A 13,202-nucleotide genomic window follows, 5' to 3' on the forward strand; every position below is an offset into this window, starting at 1 on the left:
GAACGAACAGGTTGGTCACTGATGACACTTGTAGGTACATATCTATAGCGCTATCCATTTGTACCCATAAGTGCTATTTCAGATTCATTGATTCATCTATCCTTGTGGCCATCTATTCAGATTATCCTTAGGCCCATCTCTTTTATCTATCTTTCCTGTACAATATATCCAGATTTGGCCCAGGCCATTGCCTAACTGTTTAAATCCCCCCTCCATAAACTCTACCCAGCAGAGTAGTTAGGCTTACCTCTATCTGGGTCTGGAGCTCCGTTGCAGTCTTCAGGATACCTTCTTCTGGATTAATCACAGCTTTTTTCAAAATATACCTTTTACAAAGTAAGAGCTCAGCCTGCTCAGCACGGGCCATGACCATTGCAACCAAAAGTAGCACATGATTCTGGAGATTCTATTTGAATGAATAGAGGAATAGGAAGGAGGATAACTCCCAACTTTAAAAAAGACTCCTATTATAAGTAATGATGACTATGGAGAATTCAAAGTAGCACAAAAAGACATGAAATGATAAAAAATTAGAAAGTAGAAAAAAAAACAACCCACGATATATCTTGGCAAATAATATAGAATCAACACACATTTAAAGATATTTGCAAGTGACATATTCATGTTGTATATACCCAGTCAAGAAAGCCAAAAAGAATCAGGAAAACTAGGAAAAAGTGACATCTATGTTGAAATTAAAACACATAACTTCAGGAAAAGATAATATTTGGCAGATAATAGAAGCTTCAGATCCTTCATTTATGATATGTTGGGATTGTAAAGGGTGGAGGGCATTTCAGGATGCATGCTTATCTTTTAAAATTTCTTTTATGTCTTTGTTCATATCTAGATATCTATATGTATCTATATAGATATTTACATAGATATCTATAGTTATATTTATATATGCATGTGTAAATGTATATACATATATATAATATCTATAATTTGCCAGTGAAAGTCAAAATTAAATTTCTATTAATAGAAAAATAACCAAATATACTCCCACATGGTCTAGAAGTTTGAACTACTTTCCCCGGGCAGCTATTGAAAGAGGGCAACTCCTAAGAGATATTGTTTGAGACAGTGACATTGGTGTCGATAAACAGTGTCCTGCCCATCCCTCTGATGACTTTTGAAGGGACAACATCCCTCAGGTGATTCTTTAGAATACTAACCCTGAGAGAAATTATTTTCTATTATACTAAAAACCTATTATTAATTAGGATGCAGGCTTTTTATTTCCTTATTCAAGGACTAGCCCTTGTAGGTCAGTCAGTCAATCTCTAAAAGATAAGATTGATAGATGAAATTGCCCTAATCCTTAGGAAACATGTTCCTTGATCTTGGGCAGGACTTCACATCAAAGAGGAGACTTTACTTCTGTTCAGGATGTAAACAATCTAATCTAGGTGAATTATTGCCCTTAAGGGATAAAGTCCATGTCATTGCACTCAGCATTGGAGTTTAGGGTGACCCAGTTCACAAAAGAGAAAACTAACCAAAGTGATCTGAGAGGAGATGGATTCCTCTATCTAGATTGCTGGAGTGGCTGAGGCTCAAGATCAAGCCACATTCTCAACAGGAACACTTTTAGCCTACCATCCAGGTCTTCCTGATTCCAAGCCTTGCATTGTTAGCCACTGTGCTTCAGTGCTTCTTTCACATACAAACATGGTATATTTATTAATAATAATTCATTATAATTATTATTTTGGGATATATTATGCTATAATATTACATAATTAAAATTAGGTATGGTAATAAATATAATTACAAAAATAACTAACAATAATGATTATTGATAATAAATATGATTAATAAATCATAACAAATGAGGCTGGAAAACACACAACAGGGATTTCCTGTTCATAAGCAGCACAGCTCATTCCTAGTGACCAAACTCAAGCCCTTGGAAAATTTAGGAACAAAGGGCAGATTACTTTGGGTTACTTATTAGGGGGAGTCAGATCTAGGGATCACAAGGATCTCCAGTACCCCCTCTATCTTCCAACTCTTCCTTTTAGCACAGTCCCATTATATCCCAAATCCTCCCTTTGTGTTTACCCGTTTGTTTTCTTGAGATCGGCCAGGACAGCAGACTATCAAGGTGCGACCAGGTAGTGGGGGTAAGTTGTGTTGCACAGATAGGTTCATAGCTGTTTCCAAGGCCTGTTGGTAGCGCTTCATCATCTCCCAATCTTGCTTCCATTGGCTAAAGGAGAGGGACAAAAAGACCCCAGAAAGATATCCCAAAGTTTATTCCTTACTTTTTTGAGGAAAGATAAGAGGGTCTTTCAGAGATCCTCTCTCTGGCTTCTCACCTGCATAGCAACCCATTGAGGCAGGAGTGCTAACCAAGGCTCTCTCAGCCTTCTCTCCAAACCCCCAAAACATTCTCATGGACAAGAAAGAGGGGATTCTTCCAAGTTTTCTACCACAAATCACATGTGCTCTGTTATGCTTGGATAGCAATAATAATATGGCTAGCATCTATACAACTTTTAAGGTTTTCAAAGCACTTTACCCATTATCTCATTTTATCTTTTCAACAGCCATATTAGTGTTATTATTTTTTTTGACAAATGTTATGATTTCCATTTTACATATAAAAAACAAATATTTACAAATAATTTACAATTAATTATTACAAAAAATAATTTGTACAATTGTAAAATTGTATAAATTTACAAATAAACAAATAACATAAGTTATTATGATCCTTTACAAATAAACTGAGGCAGAGAATAGTTAAATGACTTGCCCAGAGTCATACAGTGAGGGCTTCGGGCAGCATTTGAATTTGGGTCTTCTTAACTTCAAGTCTACCTAGCTGCCTTTGAAAAGCTCATTTCATACAGCGAGATAATTCCATTTACTTGGGAAAAATTAAGAGAACTAGCAAAAAGGACAAGGGCAAAACTGAGTATTCATATAGATAAGAAGAAAAGGAGAAATAGAATCAAAGTCACAAGATGTCTTAAAAAATAAGACACAAAACCAAAACTGGTACAAGGACTGATAGAGGCCTTCAGAGATTCAGACAAATAGCCAGAGAAGAACAACATCCAATGTTGTAGACACAATGGATGCCTAGTTAAATCAGCAAGTTTTCAATAAGCACCAACTATGTTTCAGGAAATATGCTAGGTACTTGGGATACTATGGGAGGAAAGGAAAATGGGGCAAAGAGGTGGGGTGGAAGGAGAGAGGACATTATAGGTGTAACTGACAAGTAATTTCTTTAAGGTAGGGTTTCTAATGAGGAACTTTTTCTACCAGTGCAGATTAGCCGTATTTCCCATGTAATCTAAGCTGCTAGAACACTGAGAGGTTCAATGACTTGAAGACATAAGAGGCAAGATCTGAATGCAGTTCTTTTTTATTCTCTATCCACTATGCCAATGGTGTCAAACTCAAAGAGAAATATATAGGCTGCATAGTGACTTAGAAAATTACAAATTAATATCTATGTTGTATCATATTTTTAATTTCTTAAATGTTTCCAAATTACATTTCAATCTCGTTTGGCAGCCCTAGAGAGCATTGTGGGTCTACATGTCTGATACATCTGCCCTCTATATGCTGAGTCTTGTAGACATTTGGGTACTTACAAAACACACATAAGCTGATTTTGAGGGAGAAGAAAAGCATTGTTAAAAGGCAACCCTTATAAATTGAGTTCTTGAAGATTAGCAAATTTAAGAAGCCAATGGAAGAGTGGAAATGGTATGTCATATTTTTGACTGAACCTTTTTATGTTTTATTATAATTATTTGTATAATATAATATGTTTATGTTTTATTATACTATGGGTGTTGAGTATATTATCATTTGAGTGCTTACTAAAGTTTATTATAATATTGTTTATTATATTGTAATGAGTGCATAATGAATTATAACATATATATGTAGTAATATTTTATTTTTATATGTGTTATATATACTACATTATATATACTCTCGTAAAAGAGTATATGAAAAGACATTTTGTTGTGATAGTTCAGTCATGTCTGATTCTTTGTGGCTCCATTTGGATTTGGGTTTTTTTGGTGGTTTTTTTTTTTTTTTTTTTTGCAAAGATAATGGAATGATTTGCCAATTCCTTCTCCAGCCCATGTTACAGATGAGCAAACTGAGGCACACCCAGGGTCACATAGCTAGTAACTGTCTGAGGCTAGATTTGAACTCATAAAGATGAGTCTCCCCAACTCTAGGCCCAGAACTTTTATCTATTTTGCCACTTAGCTACCCAATAAAGAGAAATAATATCCAACAAATCTCTAAAGGTTGTGAAGACTTTAAAGGATTTTTTAAAAGCAGTTTATATCTTATCCTACAGGAAATTGTAAACTACTGTCATTTACTGAGAAGGGAATAAACAGAAACAGAGACAAAAATGAAGACAGGAATAGGCTACTAGGTTTTTAATGTACTCTTTCTAGAGTACATTTAAATGCAAAATTTCCAGGGCCAAAGAAAAATATGGACCAGGGAGATGTATATCAGCAAGTACATTAATAAGCACGACTATATCTTTACATAGACAGTTGGTAACTCCAGTGTCTCTTTTAATTTATCTCTCCCTGTTTTCCTACTCCCTCCACTCTCAGGAAGGCATATACACACTCGGGCATACTTACTTAATCTTATTCAGTCGTTGCTTTTCCCTTTTGAAGTGTTCATATAGCACAGGCACCAACATTGCAAACCGAAGGTCTCTATTAGTCAGATGCTGCTGTGGCTTGGGTATCTGGCCTTTCTTTTCCAGCCTTTCCAATAACTGCCGCATTAAAACTACATTAAGGGGAATTGGTCCTGAAACGTAAAGATAATAAAGTGATCTGAGGAAAAATCGCTTTAATCTGGGCCTTCCTGACTTCCCTAACTCCTTCCCAAGTCCTCCCCCACCCCAGCCCCTAACCCACGAATGCTAGAGATCTCTGAACCCCCTCTGTCCTCCTGGAACATGGAAGCAAGGGTTAAAACTGTGTCTTGTGCTTTCTTTGTTCTTCCCCAGAAATGGGGAAAGTATGGGGAATTGTGGGTGATGATGGGCAAATGGTACCAGACTTGAGGAGCTGTCGCTCCAGGTCACTGATGGATGTATGGGCAGAAAGAAATCGGAAGGGAAGTTGCCGGCTACGGATCACTGATTCCTGGAGTGAAAAAAACAGAGAGAAAGAAACTGAGGATTTATGGTAGATGGGAAGAAATTGGGTTGAGAGGGAGAAATGGAAATGTAAAAGGTGAGAAAAGGAGAAAACTGTGGGAAGAGAGAACAAGATGAATGGTAAGGCAAAAAAGAGATAAGAGAGAAATGAATGACAGGAAGGAAGAAATGTGATTGATTCCTTATTTCTTACATACTCACTTTCTGTGGGGGGCTATACAATCATTCTTTCCAAGAAATCTTAGTTTCTAAAGGATGGATCTATTATGCCTTTTAATGAAATCCCACATAACTGACTTTCCAAGTGCTATTTTTCCCTAAGAAAATAATCCTTATTGACAACCTGAATCCAATCCCACCTCCTCAGCAATACTGCCCCAAATCAAGGTGCAGCACATTTCCACACTCATCCATCCCTGCAATAGCTATATGGCTCAGAAAGGCTCTCCCAGTATCTCCATACCTTGCGCTCCAACAGCTGCAAGATGCGTTCATGGTGCCTGGAACTGATTCCAACTCGAAGCAGGCTGCATAAGTTCCTTAGCATGGCCATATAGGGCAACTTCCCACTGTCTAAAAGAGAAAAAAAAGTTGTTTTACTTGTTAAATTTAGGGAGAGAACAGAGCAGGGTGGAATGGACCCTACAATTTAAGTTATAAAGCTCCAGTGGATAGGTCTTAGGAAGAGATGGGGTCAAATAGAAAGATAGATACTGACAAAAAAAGATATTTTTGAAATATTATTTTGTTAATTGAAAATATGTTTACATTTTCACTCTTTTTGTTGTCTACTTGCATTTTATTTTCCTTTTTGATTTGATTTTTCTAGTACAGCAAGATAATTGTATAAATTTGTATGCATATATTGGATTTAACATATTTTTACCATGTTTAAACACATATTAGATTACTTGTCATCTAAGGGAGGGGATGGGTGGAAAGGAGGGAAAATTGGAACACAAGGTTTTGCAAAGGTTAATGTTGAAAAATTATCCATGCATATGTTTTGAAAATAAAAAGCTTTAATAAAAAATGCTTTAAAAAAGAAAAGAAAATATGCTTACAGCTTTAGTAAGAACCGAAAAATAAGTTTGAACTGAAGTTTAGAATTTATAATTTAGAAAATTTCTAATATGTCTTATTCAGTAAAGATAAATCCCGTTACTTACATTAAATTTGGCATTGCCATCACCAAACTTTAATTATTTATTTAAAATAGTATTTTATTTTTCCAAATACAGGCAAAGGTAGTTTTCTACATTAACTTTTGCAAAACATTGTGTTCTAAATTTCTCTCTCTCTCTTTCTCCCTTCCTCCTCCTCCTCCTCCTCTACTTCTCTCTCCAAGATAGCAAGCAATCAGATATAGTAAATTTTATTTAGATTTGCAAAACATCCTCTTTTGATATTGAAAAGTTCCTCCAAGGCCAAAAGACAAGAAATCCTTTTTCAATAAAAATAAAGTTATCCCAAGAAATCTTTCATGAGAAATATTGACCAGATGTTCAGGATGGATAGTGGAAATGATATGTGTAATATAGAAAAGCAATTATATGTTTCACAGAATCCAAAAGGTTCCCCTTTAAGCAAAGGAACAGTTTTGTGACCTTACATTACAACTATTCCCATGATAATAAAGCAAAATACTGTTATGACAAAAACATCAAAGTAAAATTACAATAGTTTTTCTTCAAGAAGATATTACAATATGCCTCCCAGCAACTATTAGTCTGACTATGCCAAAAAGTCCTGTTGAGGTTTATAGAAGGCTACCTAGAAAAGCTTTGACAACATTGCTATTTTTATAATTTGTATAGCTGCCATTAAGCTGAATGTACTTAAGGATAGCACAGGCTCTACAGTCATGATTTCCCCCTACAAATGCATAAGTGATGTTAAGTTTCAAAATCATCATATTTTTTTATTAGCTCCAAGTGTTCTCCAGAAATAGTGTTTCCAAAACCAAATAGGAATATATTTAAGTCATATAGGCTAAACTGAATTTTATGGCTCATATATGGCCTCTACTCAATGAATATGCTTTGAAATCAGATTATGTACATAAGAAAATAATTTAAGGTAGAAGGGGCCTTATAAGCCATTTTTATACAATTTTATTCTATTTGCAAATGAAGAAACAGTCAGGAAAATTAAGTCATATAGGTAGCAAGTCTCAGAGGTAAGGTCTTATTAGAGTGTTGCTAACTTTTACACCTGGCACTTTAATCATATTGAAACTTTATATTTTCAGTTTTTGATTTATATAAGTGATTTGTTCTGCAGACCTCTAAGTGATTTTTATGTAATACAAATGAGGCAAATTTAGGATTGCAGCCAGAAAGTTAGGATTAGGGTCAGAATTGAAGTTAGAACTAGAATTGGTGCCAGAGTTCCAAGGTAAATTTAGGGTTAGAGTTAGAGTTTGCTCCTAGCCACACACTTCACTTCAAAAACAAAGGCATATACAAAATAATACCTTTACACAAGGTTATAAAATATAACAAAATGAAGACATATTAAATACTATACCATGATAATAAGCAGAATTATAAAATAAAAGTTAAGCAAAAGTTAATGATAAAGTATGCACAATACTTTTATAGTAAAATAAGCATAGGTATGAGGTATGTTGCCCCTTCCTCACCCATTGTACTTGGCTCTTATCAGTGGTTGAAATTTCTTCCAGAAATCTTTACATAAAGCCAAATTTGCACAATCCCAAAGTTATTAGAAAATGCTTCTATATGAGAATGCAAGCTAAGGAAGCATACTTGTAATCTAGACAGTGTACACTTTAACAGTTTTTTCCTTTTTGATTAAGTGTATCTATCTTGTCCTAAAGATTCACAAATGAGAGGAATTAGGATCATTTACCGTGACCTTTCAAGATAATACTGCTATATTTAGCTACCCCATAGATAAGCTGGTGATCAACACCATTTACCAGACTGGATTTATGGTGAACTTAGTATAGAAATAGTCATTTGTATTTCCCAAAGTCAAATACATGAAAGGAACCTGGCTTCATCTCTCCTAAGATCCCATGGGATATGAAAAACAATAGAAAGGGAGCCAAGAGAAAGTATATGTCAAGAAGAAAGGCCTCCTAAACAGGAAGGGAAAACTTCTAAGGTAACAATAAATTCTCCTCAGATTCAGGAGTAAATTTATTATCTCTCTGGGCAGATGGGATAGTTGAAATTGCAAAGCCCTAACGATCAAGGCAGCACATTTAACAACCTAGTTACTTCATCTTATGTTCTCAGTAAACCAAGAAGTGGTGGTTCTGGTAGAGATCCACATTTGTGTAATTGTGATTCCTCCTCAGGGAATTTAACCAAAAGCATACACAACACATGAAGCCCAAAACAAGGTAACAAGTTATCATGTATACCATAAAAAATAAAAATCAGACAACAATCTGCCCTTGTTTGTTATATTTCTTCCTAAAGGATTCAAACAGTACTTTCTTTTAAATTGAAAGAATACAAATGTGATGGCCATTTTCATAAGATTTGTCCTACTTTTATAAAGAGAACATAGACTGGAGTGTGTGCAAAATACTATAAGGTATTAATTAAGAAAGAGCTTAACTGTATTCTTCCTCAACAGGTACTACTGTACAATAGGTGGAAGCCCCCAGAAGACCCAACCAGCTACCAGATAGTATATCTTGCAAATTCAACCCTATCTCAGTAATGGAACATCACACAGAGAGAATTGTAAAGAGATACTCTTCACAAGGCTTAGATTATATATAAAGAAGAGTGGGCCATAAATGTGATTTAAATAGGGAGAGTTAGTTTTTACCAATGAGCCCCTCCCAGACAGAGGCTTTGTTCCCCTTCTGGCTCAACACTCGATCCCAGGTCTCTGGCTGTGGGAGCTTCATCCGGGTCCCAGCTCTGCTGAAATCCCAGGGACCAGGTAGACGGCTCCGGGCAAAGGACTGCATATCTGAAGGATACCTGGGATAAGGTGGAAAACAGACAGAAGATACTTTTAGTATGACAGATTTCTAATACTGTGTAGCTAGGAATGAACTTGAAGAAGAAAGGGGTCTGCAGTGTAATTAGCAAAACGCTTGAGCCAAAGCTGCCTAGTCATTATTGACTAGGTCTTAAACCCTAGAGTTGAGGACATGGATAAAACAAATTTAAGAGTAAAGGGCTATGAGGGAGCTGAATGCTCTGATGTGATTTCAGGTGTGTGGGCTCTGGGAATCAGGGCTATATCTAACTCACCTGCAACCCAGCAGGGCCTTGACATTCTGCACAGGGTCCCTGATATGCAATCTCTGTATCAACTTCTTCAGTGTAAAATCTGATGGTTTCTTTTTCACTGGTTCTGCATGATAGGCTCTCATAAACTGTAGGGATACATGGAAGGCCCCAAAAGAATATTTTCATTCATGGCCATGCCTCAGGAAGAACAGGGAACTTTAGTTCTATATCTTGGATCCTCAATTATTCTCCCCATCCTGCCCCCAGAAGGAAATGAGTATTAAACTGTGTTACTTTTACAAGATCAAAACACTTGGCTATCACTGTCTCTTCTGTGCATGTTACAGTTGTAAATAGTTGACATGTGATGGTCTTATCTATTAAATAAGGGAAAAAGCAAACAGAATCTTCTGAGGCAGATTGAAAAAAATTTTAGTTTCCTTCAGATCTACTGAACAACTAAGGCACTGGAGCAAGATGATTATGAGAAAAACAGAAAACTAACAGAAATTGGATGTTGAAATTTTTCTCTGAAGGAAAACAAACCAAATTTGGGGTAAATTATCAGACTAACGAGAAAAGTTACAGTGTGAAAAAAGATTTGAGAAAACAGATTATAGAACATAAGTCTGAAGATGTCATAGACAGTTATCCTGAAAATTTAGCAGGTTTTTTTCCTTCTGTTCTGCAAACATTTCCTATTTTGTTACATGCTTAGTCTAATTATTTAAGCTTTAATAATATTATCAATTTTATGAGTAAAATGAAAACTTTTTGTGTCCATTCACTGGCTCATCTATTTATTTAAATTTCCTGTAGAGGCAGTATAGTGAGATTAACATATATAGAGTATCAATTTACAGAAAGAAAGACCTTGGTTTAAATCCAAATAGTGAATAGCTGTGTCACAATGGGCAAGTCACTTAATCAATATGCTTCAGGGAACTCCACATTATTTTTCTTTCTTTTTTTTTTTTTATTTAATAGCCTTTTATTTACACATTATTTTTCTATAAGACATTTCCAAAACAAAGTGTACCACTGCAATGGTCACTGAAATTTCTGGCATAATATTCTTTGGTCCAGCAGTGTTTCTACTGGATTTGTATCCCAAAGAGATCATTTTTAAAAAAAGGGAAAAGGAACCACATTCACAAAAATGTTTGTAGCAGCCCTTTTTTTAATGACAAGGAACTAGAAATTGAGTGGATGCCCTTCAGTTGGAGAATGACTGAATAATTATGGTATATGAACGTAATGCAACATTATTGTTCTATAAAAAATGACAAACAGGATGATTTCAGAAAAGCCTGGAATGATTTACATGAACTAATGCCAAGTGAAGTGAGTAGAACCAAGAGAACATTGTATACAGCAACAACAAGATTATGTGATGATCAACTGGATGGACTCGGCTCTTTTCAACAATTCAAGACAATTCCAACAGACATGTGATGGAAAGTGCCATCCACATCTAGAGAAAATGGAAACTATTCTATTTTCACCTTTTGTCATTGTTATTTGCTTGCTTCATTTTTCCTTTCTCTCGTGTTTTATTTTCCTCTTTTGATCTGATTTTTCTTGTGCAGCATGACAAATATGGAAATATGTTTAGAAGAACTGGACATATTTAACCTATGTTGGATAGCTTGCTGTCTATGGAAGGGGATGGGAAGAAGGAAGAAAAATTTGAAACACAAGGTATTGTAAACGTGAATGCTGGAAACTATCTTTGCATGTATATGGAAAAAAATAAAAAGTTATTAAAATTTTCTGACAGATTATTACTTTAATTTTCTTGGGGAACAACACCAGGTCTTGACATCATGAGTTCATTTACCTGAGGAGACCTACTTACCTGACACCTGGTGGCAACAGAATATATTAAGAAAGAGTGAAATGAAGGGAAAAGAAATGTACACATTCTTGATCCACTTAGAAACTCAATCCAGTGAAAAATCCTATCCATACCCATAGAAGAAACTGAGTTTATCTGAATGCAGATTGAAGCATTCTCTATCTCTCTCTTTTTTAAACTTAATTTTTCTTGAGGGTTTTTATTTTCAGTAGGGTGAGAGATCTATGTTGTTTTTTCCCCCCACAACTTGATTCTTATGGAAATGTTTTGTATAAAAAAATTTAAAAACAAATGAAAAAAATTTTTGTGAATGTAACTGGGGAAAATATTAAATAAATAAAATACAATAAACTCAATCCAGATAACTGCCATCACCTAAGATACTGTAACATGTGTCTCCCCTATTTCACTATGAACAGTTCTGGACAAATACCATGCATCCCATCCCACCCCACCCCATTACCCCCACCACAGAGTATTCTGTGACCAGGAACTCACCGATTTTTGATGATTATAAAAGGTCTTGTATATTATAGTCGAGTTATACCACTTCCTTTGGCACACCTTTTCTGACTTCTATAGTGGACAAGAAAGTACTCATAAAGGTATTGTTCATCCTTAGCATCCTGGTGCCCTTCTCTAGCAGTGAAGTCTCAGTTCTATGCTTTGGTCACCACAGGGTAAACTGGAGAGCTCCCCAAAGCTTCCAGTCCAGGCCAACCAATTCCTACTGAAGCTTACACTCTTTTGGATTTCTCTATGATGCCCTCTTGGGGTACTTTCCCTTTCTACCCACTCGCTTTCCAGATTCCTTTTGTGTTGTCTTCCCCCATTAGGTTGTAAGTTCTTTGAGGGCAGAGGATATCTCTTTTTTGTATTTTTATCCCCAGCACTTCGCATGCAGTAGGCATTTTATAAATGTTTATTTGCTGACTGACCTAGTTCCCCAGTTTTAGGAAGAGGATGCTCTCTTCTCACATCACCCCAATCCCCTCTGACTTGTCTGGCCCCTTTTGTTCCCAGCTGATTAGTAACTCTTAGGGAAGTGATTGCTCAGCCTACATCTCCCCAGAGGTCAAATAGTTCCTGACTTATTTTTCCTAGGAAATCACAAAGGGAAAGGGGAACAAATTATATCTATCATTGTAGGGAGGAAAAGTCACTGACGGGACGTCGGGGGCGCTGGTGACTTTTCTTAGCCCGGTGTTTCCGAAGATTGTACTTAGCCAACTGGTACTCGTCAAACTGGGCAAATTTGTCCGTCATGGCAGCACGGAGACAGGCAGGCAGAGGTGCCAGCTTCCTATTGGGCTCCTCAGCCAGGCTCTGATAGTAAGAAAAGAAGTGAGACTGGCCTCAAACTCCAATACACTGAGAATGGAGAGAGTGAGTCAAAACACAGAGTTAGAGCACTGAAGGGATAATGAACTGACAGGTCAGGAGGACATCAAGCAGAGTGGGAAAAAGGAAGGCAGAAGACAAGGGTCCACAAGAAGACAGAAAGGAAGCAGGCTTTAGGTCAGACTATGAATATCCTCTATGCTATAGCTTCAATGAAGACAGAATAGAATCTGTTGTTGTTTTAAGGGAGTCAGTATCATACAGTGGAAATATACCAGATAAGACACACCTGGATTCTAGTCCTAGCTGTATCACTACTTTCCTTATGACCTTGAAAAGTTTCAAGGGTTGATCACTCAGGACAATTTGTCAGAAAAAGACGTCATACAAAAATCATGAAAATACAGCAGCCCAGAGATAAGCTTATGTGAGTCTGAAGGAAAAGAACTGGAGAAATAGAGAAGAAAAGAAGTAAAATGTTAGCTTATATTTAGATATGGTTGCTGGTGAATTTATTTATTTATTTTTTTGAAACAAAGAAACCTGGCCAGAAAGTCAGAAAATTGGGTCCTAGTTTGGTAAACTGTGTGAACTTGGGCAAACTGTT

The 13,202-nt window shown here is 36.1% G+C and overlaps 1 protein-coding gene across 4 annotated transcripts in view; it reads right to left on the minus strand.

Annotated features, from left to right (window-relative positions):
* Window positions 1-13,202, minus strand: part of TEP1 (telomerase associated protein 1) — a 54,249-nt gene that overhangs the window by 25,819 nt on the left and 15,228 nt on the right. For all 4 annotated transcript variants that reach the window (XM_023498747.2, XM_023498742.2, XM_012544327.3 and 1 more), the window contains 9 exons: window positions 12,422-12,580; window positions 11,753-11,830; window positions 9,418-9,542; window positions 8,984-9,141; window positions 5,637-5,746; window positions 5,069-5,159; window positions 4,644-4,818; window positions 2,068-2,215; window positions 248-406 (listed from right to left, as the gene is read on the minus strand). In XM_023498747.2, coding sequence (XP_023354515.1) covers window positions 248-406; window positions 2,068-2,215; window positions 4,644-4,818; window positions 5,069-5,159; window positions 5,637-5,746; window positions 8,984-9,141; window positions 9,418-9,542; window positions 11,753-11,830; window positions 12,422-12,580 — 1,203 coding nt within the window. The remainder of the gene's footprint in view (window positions 1-247; window positions 407-2,067; window positions 2,216-4,643; window positions 4,819-5,068; window positions 5,160-5,636; window positions 5,747-8,983; window positions 9,142-9,417; window positions 9,543-11,752; window positions 11,831-12,421; window positions 12,581-13,202) is intronic.

The sequence above is a fragment of the Sarcophilus harrisii genome, chromosome 2 (assembly GCF_902635505.1).
Source record: "Sarcophilus harrisii chromosome 2, mSarHar1.11, whole genome shotgun sequence".
NCBI classification, from domain to species: Eukaryota; Metazoa; Chordata; class Mammalia; order Dasyuromorphia; family Dasyuridae; genus Sarcophilus; species Sarcophilus harrisii.